Consider the following 19,696-nt stretch of genomic DNA (forward strand, 5'->3'; position numbering starts at 1 on the left):
CCATCAAATTATTTATTTCTGTTATTTTCCTATTTATCTCCCCTTCCTCCTCCCCCGTGATTATCGTTTCTCCCTCTTTTTTTGTTTCATTCTTCCCCTCTATTCTGCTCTCTTCCCTTTCTCTTTTTTCCCCGTTTCCTCAAAAATATTTTTTTTTAATATTCCACCTTCGCTGCTCTCCTCTTTGGTTTCTATTATCGTTGACTGTATTTTGTTCTCCCCGCTCTTGTTTACTTTTTTGTTTTTCCTTTGTCTTGCCAATATTTCATCTTCAAATCTCCTTTCATTATCTTCCTCCTCCTTCCTTCCTCTCTCTCTCCTCTTTTTTCTTAAATTGTTTTATTAGTTTGTTTTCCATGTGCTTCCCACGAGTCGGGACGTTGGAAGGTCCAGCGGGGCAGTGCGCCCTTACCCCGCTAAGGCAGATTACTCTGGGTGGTCGCCAGGTATCCCAGAGGCACCATTCAAGACTGACTCATGCGCAGCCATACATTCCATAGCGTAATTCTCATATTAGCGTTAATTTATAAGAATGGAACTTACTTTTCTTAATAATGTTACAGATGCATCCTACATCATGCTGTTATGTAGATGTGCAATTTTTTTATAAAATTTCACATAACTTCCAAATATCTTTCATTATTAGTTAAGGTCTTTTATCGACTAGTTTGAATAACACATTATTGAAACAGTGTCATTGTGAATATTGGTGTCAGTAAGCATTGTTTAGTATAAATATCACCTCCAGTTCCAGAAATTCCAACTAAACTGAGAAAACTACAGAATAAAAAATAATTTGCATAAAAGTTATATATTTACTACTATTTTTATAAATGTATAGAATCACACTTCATACAGATTCAATTTTTCATAGTGATTATATTGTCTCAATTTAAATTTTGCAATATTTGTAGATGATTTTTAAAGAACTAATATCTTCATTACAAATGAAACAATATCAAACATATGTTTTAATTGAAATGAAGTTAATTAAAATAAGTATATATATATAAGTATTTTAATGTTATCATTGTACTTTTGACATTTTTATATAAGATTCAATTCAGGTAGAAGAAAATATAGTGCCACATAAAAGTTATTAACCAAAGACTTATTCAACTGTATTTATTTGACAAAATCTCAAACATCAATTGGTTGTGATGAATTTCCCATGTCTTTCAAAGGTACAGAAACACTAGTATTTGTTGGTTGTGACCATCCAGAAGCTAATTCATTCTGCCTTCTTTTTTGCTCTTCTCTTCTCTTATACTCTTCCAGTTCAAAATAATATCTAGGCATAAACATAAAAGTTACATACTGACTATTCATGAAGAGAAAAACACATTTTTTTAGAAATTGTTTTTGTAATGAGATTATTGTGTAGTTTTGGTGTAAAAACACCAGGGTCGAATTACATACTGGTTATTAGTTGTGAAAATTATGTAATAATTATTGTATATTAATTTGTTTCTAATAATTATAATTAATAAAAAGGTAATCATTAACCTTGGTGTAGTAATTCCAAAAACTGATGACAGAAATTCTCCTATTGTATCTACCACATTTAGGGTTGAATTCCCTGCAGACCAAGCTTTCAACCAAAACCAGGGTCCCCATGTCATAGTAGCCTAAACATTACAAAATTATCACCAATTTTCAAATTTTTAATGTTGATTATTTCAATTTGTTCCTTATTATTCTTTATTATCAAGAAAAGGTATATCAAGTTGAACTGAGTTTTTAAAATTTTGTGTATACCTTTTTTGAAGTTATGATTTAAATTCAAAATTAATACTAACGGGATCGATTTGTTGATTTTGTGTGGTGCTGTTATCTTCTTCATCTGTACTGTATTCCTCTAATATGCCATCACTAAAATGCAAAACTCTTTTAGGTGTTTTCACTTTTATCGAATTTTGGCCTTCAACTTGAGCCATATTTTGCTTTTCTTCTGGACGAATTAACACCATTTTAATATATTTAAATCGATTAAGAAGCCTTCGATAAGTTTATCAAAGTAATGTTTATTGTAATTACGTGTAATTCTCTTGAATAATTTACGCCTTGAAACTATAAATGTAAATTTTACCGTTCAATACTAACCATAGAATTGGTTACATATGACATATGATAATAGGCATTTTGTAGTGAAGCTGCTGCGTTATTTAAAAAAGTGGCATGAAACATAAATTTAAATGTGCACTTATAGTAACAATCGAACCAGGCCAGAGCAATTCATATGATTGAATAACAAATTTTTTAGATTGAAATTAATACAGTTAATTCGAAAAGATCGATTCACAAGTAATAAGACTTTTCACAGTTTATTCATAATTATTCTAAAGAAATTTTTGACTCCTTATGTTAGAATTATCCGTCTTGTCGAACTATTTTTATTCTTATTTACGCATCCGCTCTTGTTTTTACTTTAGATGCGAGAGCAGTATTGAATTAATTGAAAGCAACAAGTTATTTATTGATAAATATTGTAATATAAATACAAGATAATACAAGTAACGTGATTTGAAACTTCGGCCATATTGTTGTGGGGAACAAATATAGACTTTGTTTCATATGTGTATAGAGAATTGATTGTTTCGGGCGCTTTTTTAATTGATTTAATTTAAAAGCAACGTTAAGTGAGATAATTATTACTGACAAGTATAATAAAACACTTAACGTGATCAACTATAATCAAATCTAAATTTTCAGAAAAAACTCAGTGTGTTTTCTTAATTTGCTTGGTTTGAAAATGCCTTAATAGTCAACATGCGCGCTTTCACACGTAAAGTTTGTTGGCAGCAATGCTAACTGCTTCCTGTCTGTTTACAATCGGTGGCATGTAAACAATTTGTTCTAAATTAAAGAGGCGATATTAAGGTGTGGTTGGATAAAAAAAAGATTATAAAAATGACCAATTCTAAAATTGTTATAATGTGTTTTAGTAGATATGAAGTGCGTGTTATGTGATTTTAGTGTGTATGTGTTTTTGTTTGTATTGTAATTAGTTTAAATGTCAAAAGGTTTAGGTTATGCACCAGTGGTCATACTAGAACTACCAAAACCCATCTTTTTCTTGAAATGAGCAATTGGGCAGCTAGAATGCATCGGCGAGCTGCCACTTTTGGTAATGTTGTCACCTCCTGTGGCCACCCTACAGGACCCTTTCCTCGCCGTCTTGAAAAAGTCAAATTTGGCGTTCCTCTGGAAGAAGTCTGTAAGAATGATATTCCGGGACCACTTTTGGTAAATATAAGTGTATAATGAATAATAATTGCGTAACTTGTTCAATGAAATATTACACTTAACATTTCAATTTCCTTGTCTAATTGTGGCAAATGCTACTGACCTATTTATATACATATATTTTTTCAAATTTTTCACTGATATGGCACCAATTTCATATAGAACAATTGTTATGCCAATGTGCAGTATGAATTAACTAAATTATACTATTTTTTGAAAATTTGACTAGAGAGTTATTTAAATGTTGAATTGGAATTTTGACCTATTAATTTTTGTTGTGTAACTGTTTTTTTGTTTTTTCATCAATAACATAATAATTAATTGTTATTGGAAGTTGAAGCATTTTCAACTAGAAAATGATTTTTAGTGTAAATTGACACAAATATTGAACATTGAATCTAAATACTATTATCTATTTTTTGATTTATTAATCTTTTATAAGTAGCTGTCTTGCTTATCTGAGAGTTGATTATCTTTTCAGTTTTTAAAGAATGTATTAGGTCATAATAAAAGAGTCAACTTTGTTTCTATGTAAATAGTACTATTTTTACATTTGTAATTCATAAAACACATGTATCATTTACTTTTTTCAGAAATTAGTATCTTTCATGGAATACATTCTATTTATTTCATGTAAGAATACTGCAAATTTCTTGAAATACTGCAAATTTCTTGAAATACTGCAACAAACAGTCAGAACTATTAATTATTCCATTGAGCTCCTAATCTATACTGTAGGTATATGTTAGAACGCATATTTTACATTTTAATAATGCCAATCCAATTTGTCATACATTATTAACAATGATTTAATGATGAATAACATTAAGTTAATATTTAGAAATTGTATTATTCATTATTAATACATTTATGTAAACAATTCCGTGTGCTCATTTATTTTTCAATACAAGGTACACATACAAATAATTTATCAACAAGCATCCTTAAACCTGTTACATTTTTCATGTATGTATGTATATGAGTATATACAGTGTGTTGCATTTAAGATGAAGGCACATCCATATTATAGTCATTTTACTGAATTCAGATTTGAATTTTCACAGTCATAGAGGGTGATGCGACTTGTCAAAGATAATCAACTAAAATTGTGAAATTTTAAATTACATTCTCCACTTAACAATGGAAGGCTACAAACTTATAATTCTCTAGAAATTTAATATTCAAAGATATAGTGGCCGCTGGTAATACTAAATTGTATTTGCTTTGACTGCACTTCTTTGTATGTTTCAACATGTGAGGAATCAGTTTGGTATAACAAAATAAATACTTATAATGATCAGAATCTTTTGAAAAACATTTTTTTATAGCTGTTAGCTTCAAAAAAGCTATTTAATTAGCTTTTGTTGTTACCAGTGTTTTATAACAAAAAATTTGCAAATTTAATTGATATCAAATATGCCAATTACCAAATATTACAATACTTTCCCTTCTTAAGTTTTCCAATGAATAAAATATCTATTGTGCATTGAGAGTTTTATTAAGGTCTTCAGTAGAGTTGGTATAACTACAATAGTCAATAAAGAGATCAAGCGTTATTTCATGGGAACACACCAAAAATTGAGTTTTTTTATGTTCCAATAAATTTGGCACTAGGGTTTGTATTCATCAGTAAATTGCTTCATTTCTAAAGTGGGAGAACAGATATCACTTATACTTTTATTTTTTACAGTATTTTTTACTCTTTATGTGACACTTATAGTTTTTGTACCAGCTTTGTTTTCTGTCATTGAATACATTTGATAATAAATATTCTCTTCTTTTTCAGGTACTTATATTAAAACTCAACAAAGAAGCACCGTATAGAAAAGATGTGTTCAGAGCACCTGGTCACCAAGGAGCCATGAAGAAACTGATACATTTTTTACAGACTGGAAGACTGGTCAATATGGACAATTTCAGTGTGCATACAATAGCAAGTGTTCTAAAAAAGTTTCTTAGAAAAGTACCTGGTGGTGTGTTCGGTAGAGACATTGAAAATAAATTTTTCCAAATTGCAGATGTTACGGATTTTCGGCTACAACAAGAAGAAATACATAAGTGAGTATTGCACCAATTTTTGTTTACTAGTATCAGGGAATTTTTGGGAATATTTCAGTGAAATACAAAATATTTATAATTCAGTATCAATTGAAAGTATGCATCTTTCAAAATAATTCACATACACCAATGATAAATTTGTTCATCCAAACATTTTTTGATGTATGAATTTTCAGTAATCGATTTTACTTAATCAGAATTCTCTTCTGTATCTTCTATTGACTGAAAGTATTACCACCAAAACTAGTAAAATTATGTAATATGAGTTTTTTAAATGGTTAATTACAGGTACCACTTGAATTTATGGAATTTAGATTTACTTCAATTTTCCAATAACATTGGTGATTTTAATTAGTTATAAATTCAAATTAAACAGATACTGACAAGATTCAATGATTCCCCAATTCTTATCAAGATCATCTAATTTCCTAGTTTTTCTTTACCTATTATCAAATATTCATGTTTACGAGTTGAAATTTCTAGAACTGTTGGTGATATTCACACTGTTTACAAGTACTACACCAATACTACCACGTTTCTATAACCAATTTATCGTCTTCAGAGACATTAATGTCTCTAATGTTGATAAATCTTCGAATTTGGTGAAAATTGGGGAATTTGTTTTAGAATAATCATTTCATTACCTTCATACACTCAAAGACTGTTGGTGTTATTGTTTGGTACATTCAGGGTAATAGCTTCAAATAGTGAAAAGGCAGCTACTGGTATGACAAGTGAAGCTTTAGGAGTAAGTGTTGCACCAAGTTTTTTTCATTCATGTGTTAGTGATGGCAAGACTGCAAGAATGGAAGATGTTACAAAGTTTAAGGTATGTGCATTCTATGTAATTCATTTAAACAATTAGTAGTTCAAGAATTGAAGGATTTTTCATAATTTTAACCAGAGGTACTTCAATTATGAAAAAATTTGACAAAATTATTTCTAATTTGAAACATCTCCAATAATAAGAAAACAAAAGTATAAAAAAAATAATTTTTTGAGTAAATAAAAGAAAGTCATAAAATATTATTTCATTAGTTAAACAGTATAAGTATGTAATTATCTTGACTTAAACTATATTATATTTTTAAATCTGACTAAATGTCTTATATAATTATGTTAATTTATTAAGATTAGAGCTTCTATGTACAATTCTTGATATTAATATTTTCAATGTACTTCTAATATTTCTCCTTTTGCCTTTATAATTTTTTTAAGACTAGAGAACGTTTACAAATTACGTAATGCTCATTGGGGGGTGGGTGAAGTTAAACATTCCTTATGAAACCCGACATGAAGGAGGGGGGGGAGGGGAGATTCACTTTTTCTTACATAAGGTCATTGACTATATATAGGGTGCAAAATTGTTAAGAAATAATTGAGTTATACTTGTCATGCTTTACACAAAACGATTAATAATTTTTGTAAAACTTCTATCACTTCAATTTTCCTATATGGTATTTGGAGAAATACCATGAAAAATAACCATTTTAGGTTGCTTCGAGAGTAATGAAACATTTAATAGATGAATTTGCGAGCTCTAATCTCTTTGGAAGAGAGAATTATGAGTACTATGCTAGAGTTACAGGACGTGTGTTAAGAATACAAGGTGAATGGATCTGTTCATTCCAGTATCCGCCACCCCCATCAAATGGTTCTTTTCCTAATGAATATACGGCGCTTGAAAGATATTTGCTTGGTAAGTTTTATTTATTGTGTACAAAAAAATCTGTCTGTGTGAGCTTAAGATGATATTTAACCACTAATAATTAAATCGTATTTTAAAGATTATTGTGATAGATTTAGTTATGTGCATTGAAAAAATAATATAGTTAACTGCATTGATTTATATTTTTAACTTAGCATTATTTGGAGTCCCCTGGATTTTAAAAAAGGCAAACATTCAATAATAATAAAGTGTTTTAAATAGATGATACTCGTTCTGGATGTGTCTCTTCTGCAAAATTTTATCTACCAAATATCATTTATTATATACTATAGATTTTTATTTAAATTGTCTTCAGTTTTTTTCTTGTCTACAAAAGTTTTATAACTATATAATAATGTTATAATTATTAATGTTTTTATTGTTATTTTCAGCCAATAGTATAATTTCTAGTTTATTATGTTATCTATTTCCTTTCCTCTCGTTTATGTTGTTTTCAGTTTGCTCACTTCAGGTTACTGATAATAAGGAAACAAATTATCACCTTTAATTAATTATTAAAAGTATATAAACATTGAAAAAACAGCATTGTATCCTTTTGACTAGTATCTACGCGGCGATCTTGTTTTATATATAACCTTGAACAAATTGTTATCACAGTAATTACCATTTTTTTTTTAATTTTAACCTTTTTTGGAAGGTTTTTTGTTTGTTATTCATACCAAAATTGTTTTTTTAATGATAACCAACATATGGAAAAATTTTTAATGATTCTGAGGATTCCATAGTTGAAATAAATGGTTGATTAAACTAGATAACAGTGGCAAAAAATTTGAATAGATTCCCGCATAGTAGAACAATTTTCTTTTAAAAAATAAATATCAAAATTATTATATAATTTTTCAATTTCTATATTAACAGCAATCGGAATACAATTGCTAAGGCATTTCTAAGGTTTTGGTGGGTTTCCACTTTTTGTAATTTTTTCTTGGACTAGTTGCGGTTTATATAGCACCATGGTTCTATACTGTATGTTAAAGTTCTGTAGTGACATTTGCTCAACAACCAAAATAGTTCCCTCATTTTGATCCCTATTCGTTTTTTTGTGATGCAAATAGTGTTCAGTGTTTGAAATGAAATCTACCTGACTTACACACATAACATATTCTTCGGATACATAATATTTGGATTAGTTATTGAAGAAATTACTGTAAAAGTATTTATAAAAATTACATCTGAGTTTTTTATAGTTTTTTAAATTGATATGTTATTATAACACAACTTTCTGTCATTTGACGCGTTTTTGAAGAATTTTCAATATGTGTTAAATTCATCTTAATAGTATTGATACAATTGAAACAAAAGGGAGTAGCATTAAATGGTATGTACTTCATAATAACACTGTTTTCCAGTGCGATTTTCACCTACTTTTACGGGCACACCGGTTTAGCGATTTTAACGGTATTGTCGTTGAGGTGTTGGTTATGTAGTTCTTCATAAGCTCTATTTATTTTTGCTAATAAACACCACAAATATTCGAATGTCCTTCATAGATAGATTATACTGTTTGTCAGTTTAACTATAATATAAATTCTATTTCTATTGTTATATCATGAGAGGTACACAGGATAAATTTTTTTTATCTTATCTGTAGAATTATCTTCTGTTTGAAGGAAAAAATACGGGGCGAACAGTGATTAAATATGTTTGAAGGTTGAAATTTCAATTTGTATGTCTATAACACTAATTTTTTTATAAATCGTATTTGTATTACGGATCTTAGTTGTTATGTATAATCCATATTATTTGAGATATTAATTATCTTGACATATTTGATTGTTTTCTTCACATTGTTTCAATTTAGTCGAATAGAAGTATACGGTTGTGAGCGAAAAAATCGATTCAAGTCGCACGCTCTCGGTCGCAAAAAATCTGTGGCTCCATTCTTTTTCTGATTGTAGCATCTCAAGTATTAGCTATAGAATGAGTTTATGTTGCTTCAATTAACGTTATAATGAGAATTCATGTTTCTTCAATCGATTTTGTTCTATATTATCCCATTCTTCAGTGAGCGCCGTGACTAGTCCTAACTTTTTTCTTTAGTTAGCGACAATTTTGACATCCTGTAAATACTGCCGAACGGAACCTGCAGTATGTGGACAGGTATTGTCCTGTATTAGAATGAAGTTTTTGCTGATGAAACTGGCATAGGGGACGTGATCCCCTGAAATTTCTTCTATGTATCAGTTCGCTGTTAATCCCCCTGATGCACTGCCAGTGTCAATAAAAATCAACTCGGTTTTTGCTTCTATTGAAATTCCCGTCTAAACCATCCAGGAACCTCCTCCAAAAGCCACGTTGTCTCTCATGAAACACTTCTCGAATCTTTCTGCAGGTTTTCTATAGACCCGTCATCTTCTACCATGCAGGCACACTATGCTTTCGTCTGAGAAGAGAACAGAGCCCCATTGTGTGTCGGCCTGTAGTAGTAGCTGGCCTTTTTGGCTCAAGGTTGCACCTTTTTCTTCCGGAACTGCGTCTTCGATTAAAGTCTCTTGTTAACGACGATAAACTCTGGACACAGCAGACTGACTCATGTCGCAATAGGGCGAACGCTTGACCAGCGTTATCAATTGTTGTTTCTATTTACAGGTAGAATTTTTGTTTGTTGTTATCGGAGGTGTTTATCAGTTGACGTTTGATGGCTTACTCTTAGTGGTGGGTCAGGTAGATAACCTTAATAACAATGATTAACAATATTGTAAACAAGCATAAAAACGGTAGTTACCCATCATAATATATTGGTGGTCTGTGAGCAGATTTTACGAAGAAAAATACAATTTCGTGTTCAGTTTTTTTGAGAGTGACTTGCGATTGCAGAAGTGTCAGTTTTTTGCTCGCGGGTGTAGTTTATTTGAGGAAAACCAAAAACGATTCTATGACAACCTGATCCGGATCAGTACAACTTAAACATAGAAACTATTATCACTTAGATTAATTAATGTTTATTAAATATTTTTATTAAGAATAAATCAACAATAATGTAAAGGAGTGTAGCAGATGAAATGACTGACCTATTAATTGAGGAAGGAACAATAGTAGTGAAAGAAAACTATATTATCTGTTTATGAATATCTTTGATTAAATAATCACTTCTATATAAAGTTCAGTGTCTCCGTTGTCCTTCGAGATAACAATTTGAAAATTTGAGGGATTATAGCCGTTATGAGTTTTCACATATTAAAATTATTTACAATCTTACGAGAATGGTGTGCTACATTTTTTTAAAAGAAATACTTTATATTTTATTGCATATTTAGAATCAGCTTGACTTCCCTATCACAATAACATAGGGTATTTGAAAGGTTATACCAATTTTCCATGAAAATCGTAACGAATATCAACGAAATAAATAATTTTTCAAAATTTTTCCTGCTATTCGAAAACTAAGTTGAAATTTTTTAAAACCGTTTTTGATACGCATACTGAACACACTGTTTACACTACCACTACACCAACACTCACGATTACAATGTCTGACGTGCGTTCTATAACCAAGTTATAGCCTTCAGACACTGAGGTAAACTGTAAGTGTTGTTGTAGTGATAGTTGAAACAGTGTGTTCAGTATGAATATCAACAACAGTTTCAAAAATTTCAACTTAGTTTTCGAATAGTAGTAAAAATTATTTATTTCGTTGATATTTATTAAAGCTGATTCAGGGTGAATTAAAATACTTATTCGGTTTTTTCAAATGAATTTCTCTATATTTTATGTTAGTATCGAAAAGTACTACCAGCATACTTATTTTTTTAAGCATTCCCTATACCTAAAATTATTAGTTCTTGAGATATTTTGATTTTTCTGTAAAAAACAATGATTATGTACCTATCTATCCCATACTTTCTGTTGTTTGCCGATTTACAGTAAGGTTCAAATCATTTTATTGGGTATAACGTGATTACTCACGTCTATAAAAACGTATATACTTCAAAAAAACGCTAATAAAAACCATTGAGAGTGAATTGGGCACAACTTTATGTCTTTTATATGAAGTTTGTTATAAACCGAAGTTGTATATGCATTTTGTGTAATGCTTATTAAGAAATTCTGGATGACTGGTGACATATTTCATAACGGTGGCATAATTAATACAAGCTTTTGTTATGGGGCTTAGGTGTCCTCCGGTAATCTTGTGGTACTGTGACAAATTAAGCTAAACTCAGACAGATCAAATTACCTCGATACGATAACTGGCCATTTATTGCAAAATCCAAAACATAGTAGATGATTTATAAGCACGATTTATAAACTTAACGTGGTTGTTGCTGTACATCATGATTCTTCTGCTTCTTCACTACAGTGGCTTTTTATTGTGTCAAGCATTAATTTAATTTGTAGTCATAGTATAGCTCTATGTTTAATTGTTATCGAAGATTGTCCGACGAACTTGTACAATTTACGTCGTTTATAAACTTGATATCGAGTTTGAGTTTTGAAGGTACCGTTGAAAAGTACTTTTAAGTTGATATTTTAGGTAGTTGGTGTTAAACATAGTTCAAACTAAACTGTTTACCATAAAAGAGTTTGAGAATATGAACACGTCACGACTCTAAATGAAACCTAACCAAAACTTTCTCTAAATGAAATTTGTCCACACATGGGAGTTATAGTTACATTATTACATTGTTATTGTCATATTAGTTCAATAAATTGTTTTTTGTATTTATTTGCGGGATACAGTGAACAAAATATTCATTGTAATCTAATGTAATACCATATCTCTGAAATTACTCACAAATATATTTCGTAATTTCCTTGAAATGTTCTCTGGTATTATGATTAGTGAGCATTACTAGAATTTGGAGGCTTTAACAACACAAAGGAAGAACAAGGTTAGAACAGCTGATATACTTTAATAGATGAAGGGAAATTAAATAACTGACAGACTCGCTATAATAGGGTCTGAACCCTTTTGTGGTATCAGCTACAGATTAATAGAGAAAACACTGGAAAAGAAGGTACCTAGGTGTAAAGCCAATCACTAGAACAATCTACAGGGGTTGAAGCAGACAAAGATACTCCTGGGAAAACACAACCAGGTAACACCTAGGCACGAACAATCTACGAATACCAACAGGAGTCTTGTCGGGGCACTGCCACCTCAACGGACACCTGAAGGCGCTAGGTTAAGCAGAGATTGCAACGTGTTGATTCTGTTTTGTAGAGGTCGAAACCTGTATCTACATTCTATTGAAGTGTGAGAGGCTATGGAACTCCAGAGCATTACACTTGGGAGCGTATAAGATAGAATACTAATACTTTTGGCAGCTAGACCCATTTCATATTTTGAATTTCCTAAGAGGAGTGGGATTGATAGACTTTCTGTTAACACTGAAGATCCCCAGTGGCAAAGCATGAAAAGGGAACAAAATAGATCCTTTGGGTGGAAGTGTACAAGCATACCAAGGGTTGCTGTTGCATAATTAATATTTAGATGATGAAGTAGGAAGTAGCTAGTACATGAATAATTGGATCTGTTTTATTAGTGTACAGATTTCTTAGATTTCATTTTAAAAAAGGGTTCTCACAGAGCGGTGACAACTGCAAATAAAAAAATTTCATTATACAGATCGATCTTCGTGAAAAGTAATTTCGGTACTAACAAGGAACCGTTGGGATGTCTATTGAAGTAGACCTACGTACAATTTGAGGATGAATTCCTAAGTTTTAGCAAAATATTAAGGAGTTGGGTTTCACACCAAGGAATTCATCCTCAAATTGAACGTAAGTCAACTTTAATATTATATATTTAACACACATGTTATATTCATGGTTTGAATTTTTATTTACTTCGCCACTTATATTGTAGTTTCCCTGATTATGGGAAGAAAGCTTGGATTGTTAGTTCAATAAAGAGTTCTTATTTTCCAAAATTTGGTGCAAACTCCAATTTATTAGTTTTTGTTAATTAATTTTCAATAATTAGAGCAGGCTGTAATACAATCAATTAGACGTTGGTCTTTTTGACTATCAATTATGTGATACAAGAGTAAAGTTAACTAGTCAGTGAATATCTGTGCTCTATAACAATATTCTCTCATCGCATAATTGATTGTTATAGTTCACCAGAACTTTAACCATCATCTTCCAACCTGCTCTTAATAATAGTCAGTTTATATTTCTTAAAGGACAAATGAAACTTGGTAACAAGAAGTGGCTTCAGTGCGAATTCTATGACCACTGGAATAGTAGTTTCAATTTGGAAGGTAATGATGATGAGGATGATGATTACATACGTTCCAACAGCACATTTTAATATAATATTTTTTATCACACGTTTTCAGTATTCAGTTTGATTTAAATTTTTTGAATTGTTTGTTTAAATGTTTAATTACACTGTGATATTATATTTTTCAATAATAAATTAGTCATTTTTTATGATTTTGTCTTATTTTGTGGTTGTTTTTATTTACATTTTCTATCGGTTTGTGTCGTATAATTTAAAAAATGTGGCTTTTTGTCTAGTGATGGTTAATCATTATTGGAACACATCTGCTTTTTGCTAACCTATTCAAAAACCGACTATATTTCATCACATATAGATCTTTTCCATAGATGACGAACGAATGTAATTATATCCCGCCATAAACTACTCGGGTAGACATTTTAAACAGGATTTCCTCTAATCAATAGCTTTGGTACTTAAACTGTTTAGTTTGAAATTTATGAATTACTAATAAGTTGTACACAATTTCTTGACTTTATATATCTTGACAAATTTCATTTTTACTTTGGCTATGTACACTTATTACACTTTTTCCTTAAAAGACAGTTTTGTGGCACAGATGCAACTTTGAATAAAACGATTCATTGTATGCATATAAAAAGCTATAAAAGAGTTTATGGCGGTCACTTACAATAATGGATTCATCCGTTGGAGTCATTGAAAATACATATTAAATACAAGTCAAAAATTACATCTATGTGATATGAGTGAAATAGCAATAATAGAATCAATACATTTTTAAACATAAATGGTACATATCGAAGACAATTAGGTGGTCTTTCCTTTTAATAGCATTTAAATCGAAATAAATCTAAACATCTAGGATGTATACTCTACTGTTCGTGGATTTTTTACTGTTGGAAAATTCCATCCCTAATTAGCTGTAGTTAATCCACGTGATCTTATTGCTCGGAAGTTTCATATTTCTTGCATTACCCGAAATTTTCTTCCAGTCAGTTTTATTTCACCCTTTAAAACAGCATAGTCAACATAGTCGATATGCTGGAAAGATTCGAACGAAATTTATGAAGTAAATTAACAAAATTTATTAAAAAAAGTCTCTAACTACCCAATATCATATTGAATCGCGAATTCTCTAAGTGGTTCGTTTCTTTTGAATTATCCATCCCCTAAAGGCAGTATTTTTCTAAAAAAATAATCGAATGAAAATCGTGCGGCTATGGCTGAATTGTGGTAATGAGTTCATTAGCGCACAAATGTTAGGGGGTATAAGAGAATAATAATTCTTTCTTTTTATATATGTAGATTTAAAATTTTTTTAAATATCTTCCACTGAATATATAGTTTTATCTAGTTTAGGCTAAGTTAATACAGGCAACCTTGACCAAGATTGGTCGTGGTTCAGTCGGATGCCTGAGCGCCATTGTGCTACCCTTTATTTTCCACAACTTAATCAAATACCTAAACACCCTTCCACCTTTTTTCTGATTTCTACACATTTCCAACGTGGAATGAAGTTTTTTACTCTTTCTATATTTTTCTTTTTCTTCAAGACAATTTAGTGTGTCGTTCCTCATCATTTGAGGCACTGACAGATCAGATGCTCGACCGTCCTTCATCTCCGTTACACTTTTGTCCACCGATCACTCCGATGGTCTTCTGGATTGAGTGCTTTGCGAATCTTATTATCTTTTTGTTTTATCTTCATGGATCCTTGGCCAAATCGCTCTCAGTGTCGTGCTATCGTTTCTGTTTGGCACTGATTCCTGTGTTATCAGTTTCTTTTAACAATTCCATCCTTATTGCACTATGAATATCTCTCCCCTTTTCCAATTTTTTGCTAGACTATCTCCTGAAAGTTCCCTTCTACTTTATAGTGTCCAGGTATCCAGCAAAAGCCTACTTTAGTACATACATCCAGGAGAGTTTTTCTGTCTCATGATAGCTCATTACCACTTTCAATTTTGTTTTTGATATTATTGTTTTCAAGGCTGCCTGGCTATCTGTGCAAATTGTTTGTATTTGATTCACCAGCCATCGTCATTACATTTCTAAATGCATGCTGAAAAATTCCTATCTTTACACCCTACTCGCTTCCACGATATCATCCCTAATATGTTCTAATTTTTCTCAAAGTTATTTAATGAAAAACTACAATTTCCTTGTACTCGCCAAAATTTCCAAGTGACTAACACCATTTATCAATAGTGCAAAAATAGTACTTTAATTCATTGAATTTGGAGAATGAATACATTTTTTATTATTCGAAAGTAAGGATCGAAAGCTCTGCAAAATACTTGTTCGTTTCTACCAACACCTCAAGCCATTAGGATTAAAAACAGTTTTTGCTTTTTTGGGGGCCCGTTTCTGCGAACGAATTTCCGCCATTTTTCTAACCCATTTTCGACGCTTAGACTCTTATTGCACTAAAAGTTCAAACAAATCTTTGGATATCTTTAAGATTGGGCACACCATTATACAGGGTGCGGCAGCATAACTTCCTTTTTTCAAAAGTTAATAAAACTTATTGTATGAATCAGAAAATTTTTATTCGTTTTTTATAATACAGGCACATACATAAAGTTTTGTTTTACTGAGTTTTGAAGATCAAATCAGTTAGGTGACGTCCCCCATTCTCCATACACTGAGTAAACCGATTTCTGGCGTTTGTCATGACTGTTCATCACTAAAAAAAACAATAGCGTCCTCAGGAACGACTTCCAGAAAAACCTCACACGCGTTCCTCCGAGAATTGAAGTCACGTTCAGAAAGCTCCTGCACAATTGCCATCTTGTATGGATGAAAATGAAGATCATCATGAAGTATTCTCCTCACAGAACGATCGGAAAGTCCAAGGGCAGACGCATGTTTGCGCGCAGAACGCCTTGGTGATCGCAACACTGAAGTTCTAACTAACTCAACTTCTCCGGTGATCTAATGGGCCGAGGGACTCCAGTTCTTCGTCTTGTCACACTTGCAGTTTGTCTGAACGTAGTGACCCGCGTAACAATTGATTTCCGGTCCGGGACAGGGGCCAAGGGGGCTAAATTAAAGCGATTCCGAAAGGCGCGCTGGGTTGCGATCACATAACATCCGCTCGAAAAGTAAACCTCAACGGCAAACGCACGCTCCTCACTGTTCCAACGCATGATGGCGACTGAACTGTGCCGGGACAAAACTTTATAGTCCCCCCTCTCGAACGAGACCACTAGCACTCCGTTACGACATCTACCGACTAAATGGCGAACTTTTTAAAAAAGGAAGTTATGCTGCCGCACCCTGTACCTTAAAAACAGAAATATCTTGTCTTGATTTATTGCCTCGGATTAATTTCTGTTCGCAAATTTTCATGCTTTACTTAAGTTAACTAATGTTTTGATACTGCGTCCGTCTGAATCCTTTCTGACTGCCGTATTATTACCGAAATATTTCAAGAAATTAAGTAGTGTTTCCGATGGAAGCACCCAGCCGTTTTAATACAATAAAAAAATGGGAATCATATATATATATATATATATATATATATATATATATATATATAAACCTTTCCCCGTGCATCACTATATCTGTTGGTCAAAATTACATGAAAGTCTGTATAGTAGTTTCTGTGTTTATCGAGAATAGACAGACGTGGCGGAGAATTTCGCTTCATGAGTTCTTAGCCTAGAAAGCTCATAAAAAAAATGTGATCATTTTTAAATATATTTTCCCTTTATTTCTAAGTTGGAATTTCCGGAACCGTTGGCGATATTCATATTGAATACACTGTCATATTTTAACGATTCCCTTCCCCAGCGAAATAACTTGGACCAATTTTTGATTGTTGAAAATGATGGATAGAAATCACCGAAAACAGCCTCCATTCTGTTTTTTAATTTGTGTTGCTGTTAATCCTTCTGTAGTTGAAAAAATTATGATTGTTCGAGTTCTACTATAATAAAATGGATCGAAGCAGCAATTTGAAACTTTGTGTATAGCACTGACGAGTGCATAAAGATTTTTGGGAATGGGAATTTGCTATATGAGGCCAAGAACTCATGGACCGCACTAAGTATATTTTTGGTTTCAAAACCGGCATTGAAAGGAATTGATATAACATTTTATTTTCTTCATCTAATTATAAAACATTTTCGCATCCTTGAAATTTTTTACCTATTACGTTGACTATTGGCTGTGGTTTTTTCAATTTAGATAAAAAGTTAGTACTAAATTATAACCTTATTTTTGTCAGATAATCAGGCTAGTTCATATTTTTTGAAGAATGGTCTGTACTTAAATACTCAGTTCGCTTGATATGAAATTTCCTGCTTGTTTTGGTATTCTGTTGAAATCCTCATATTCACAAATAGTATATTGTCTGGGTATCAAAGTGTGTATATAGCTGGAGCAGTTACGGATTTACTTTTTTGAATACTTTTGAAGATTTCAACTTACAAACTACCACATATTCACAACCTCCCAATTTTTTCTTCCATTTTTCATAAGTTTAATTACATTTATTTCGAAGCGGAAACATTGAGGATATTGTTGGGATGAGATGAGTTTGATTTTCTATGTGTTTAGTTTTTGAACTTACGAATTGACAGAAACTTGAAATCTTACATTTTACAGGGTATATATTAGAACACATTCTGAACGAAACGATTCATTCCGATTGTTATTGAAAAATTGTTTATTTGAATTTAAAAAAATTTGTAATGAGCAACTAATTTTTTGCTTGTCTGCACTTTGTAAATAACAGTGTAATTTTTTATTGAATTGATGTTAACAACTACATAAAAATAGTACATCAATTTCGAAACTATATAAAAATGGCTAAGGTCCACAGGTTCTTCAACGCGAAGAAATAAAAATCTTTTGTGAATTTCAAACGGAATTCTCTCAAATGATGAGGTAAACATATATTTCGATTTAATTTAGGAAAAAATGTCCCAAAAAAGTCAAGATTGAACTTATTTAGATAGAGAAAGTTGCCGAACATGTGTAGGGGTGGTTTATTCTGTATATAAGAAGATATATTTATCAGGTGAGTTTTCAAATACAAACAATCTGGGCTTCATCAATGGTAAAACTTACACTTGGGAAATTATTTTAACAGTAATTATGCACCTTATAATTAATTCAAATGCCGGCCATTACTTTACATGTCTACAGGGAATATATGTCAGACAGGCAGATATACTTTCTATTTTTGCAGCTGGGGGTACTGATGGCTTCACACACTCACACCTCAATAACAGCTGCTGTAGAAATGGATCGAGTTTATCGTTGGACCTCGGCCGTCCACGTAAGTACCAGAAAATGGCCTCAAATTATGCCTGCATTTTACTAAATTTAAGAAGACCATGATTTAAAAGAATTCACTCAAATAAGCAGTCTTCTATTGCGAAATAAAAAGTTTACCATTAATCGTATATTACCATATGTCTAACTCAAATGCTTTCTCATTATTTAATAAGTCACTAACCAACCCTCCCTGTTCTTTTTTTGATTTGCTTACATCTTTTCCCTAGTTTATTTTCAATACTGTATTTACTTTTGGTAATTTTTTCACTTTATTTCAATGATATTAGTTTTGAAAAACTGACGACATAAAAGTAACGTTTTGTTGTGATTTGAATATTTTATTTTACTTGATGCCTACACAATTTCATTACTTTTACATGATTTGCTAATTATATTATAAAAACGAACACATATAGTTACTTGGAAATGTTTTAAACGTTATCTAATATTTGTATTAGACGCGGCTTCATTTGAATTAATGCCGTATTTACGATCTCCTTGCTTTCATGCAATTCTTCCACCAAACGAAGAGGTGTAACTTCCCTATCATTTAGATGTAGACGTTAATTAAACAGATACTTACTTCCGTGATAGGAGATGTTTGAAGGCCGATATCATATCTGTATTGTATAAAAGAATTTTCTTGGATAATATTTGGTAGGTATTACGTATTCAATTTATTAATCTTCCTATAAAACTGGTGTTATTAACTTATTAGGCTGGCTATACGTCCCGTTTTGAACGGGACAGTCCCGTTATTTTAGGCTTTTGGGGTTGTCCTGTTGTTGTCCTATTTACGAAAAGTTCCGTTTTTTTGCCAGTAATACGAGAATTTGAATTATTTAAGTTTTATAAAAAAGTCAAAATAATTGTTTCTTATTACACATTCGGTAAAGATTTAGTAGATTCACTTCTGGAAGTTCCATGTTGATGGTCAGAGTTAATTTCGATCATTCTTGTGATGAATTCTACGAAATGCAGTTCCCAGAAGTACAGGGTGCGGCAGCATAACTTCCTTTTTTCAAAAGTTAATAAAACTTATTGTATGAATCAGAAAATTTTTATTCGTTTTTTATAATACAGGCACATACATAAAGTTTTGTTTTACTGAGTTTTGAAGATCAAATCAGTTAGGTGACGTCCCCCATTCTCCATACACTGAGTAAACCGATTTCTGGCGTTTGTCATGA

At 31.5% G+C, this 19,696-nt stretch overlaps 2 protein-coding genes across 4 annotated transcripts in view; one reads left to right on the forward strand and one right to left on the reverse strand.

Moving 5' to 3' along the window:
- Positions 1–1,109: 1,109 nt before the first annotated feature.
- LOC130450815 (protein FAM177A1) lies at positions 1,110–2,149 on the reverse strand. Its single transcript, XM_056789455.1, has 3 exons — positions 1,800–2,149; positions 1,507–1,628; positions 1,110–1,291 (listed from the first exon to the last, which is right to left on the reverse strand). Exons 1-3 carry the CDS (start codon positions 1,968–1,970, stop codon positions 1,141–1,143), a joined length of 444 nt encoding a protein of 147 aa, XP_056645433.1. The 5' UTR covers positions 1,971–2,149; the 3' UTR covers positions 1,110–1,140.
- A 664-nt stretch (positions 2,150–2,813) lies between these two features.
- LOC130451097 (uncharacterized) overlaps positions 2,814–19,696 on the forward strand; it is a 34,674-nt gene continuing 17,791 nt past the window's right edge. Inside the window, exons 1-5 of one of the 3 annotated variants that reach the window (XM_056789902.1) lie at positions 2,837–3,246; positions 5,033–5,304; positions 5,932–6,133; positions 6,799–7,003; positions 13,162–13,239. In XM_056789902.1, the coding sequence (XP_056645880.1) occupies positions 3,082–3,246; positions 5,033–5,304; positions 5,932–6,133; positions 6,799–7,003; positions 13,162–13,239 (922 nt within the window). In that variant the 5' untranslated portion in view covers positions 2,837–3,081. Of the gene's footprint in view, positions 3,247–5,032; positions 5,305–5,931; positions 6,134–6,798; positions 7,004–13,161; positions 13,240–19,696 lie in introns of all 3 variants that reach the window. The other 2 variants (XM_056789900.1, XM_056789901.1) reach the window with 2 other exon arrangements.

Source organism: Diorhabda sublineata, chromosome X (genome assembly GCF_026230105.1).
Source record: "Diorhabda sublineata isolate icDioSubl1.1 chromosome X, icDioSubl1.1, whole genome shotgun sequence".
Classification (NCBI taxonomy): Eukaryota; Metazoa; Arthropoda; class Insecta; order Coleoptera; family Chrysomelidae; genus Diorhabda; species Diorhabda sublineata.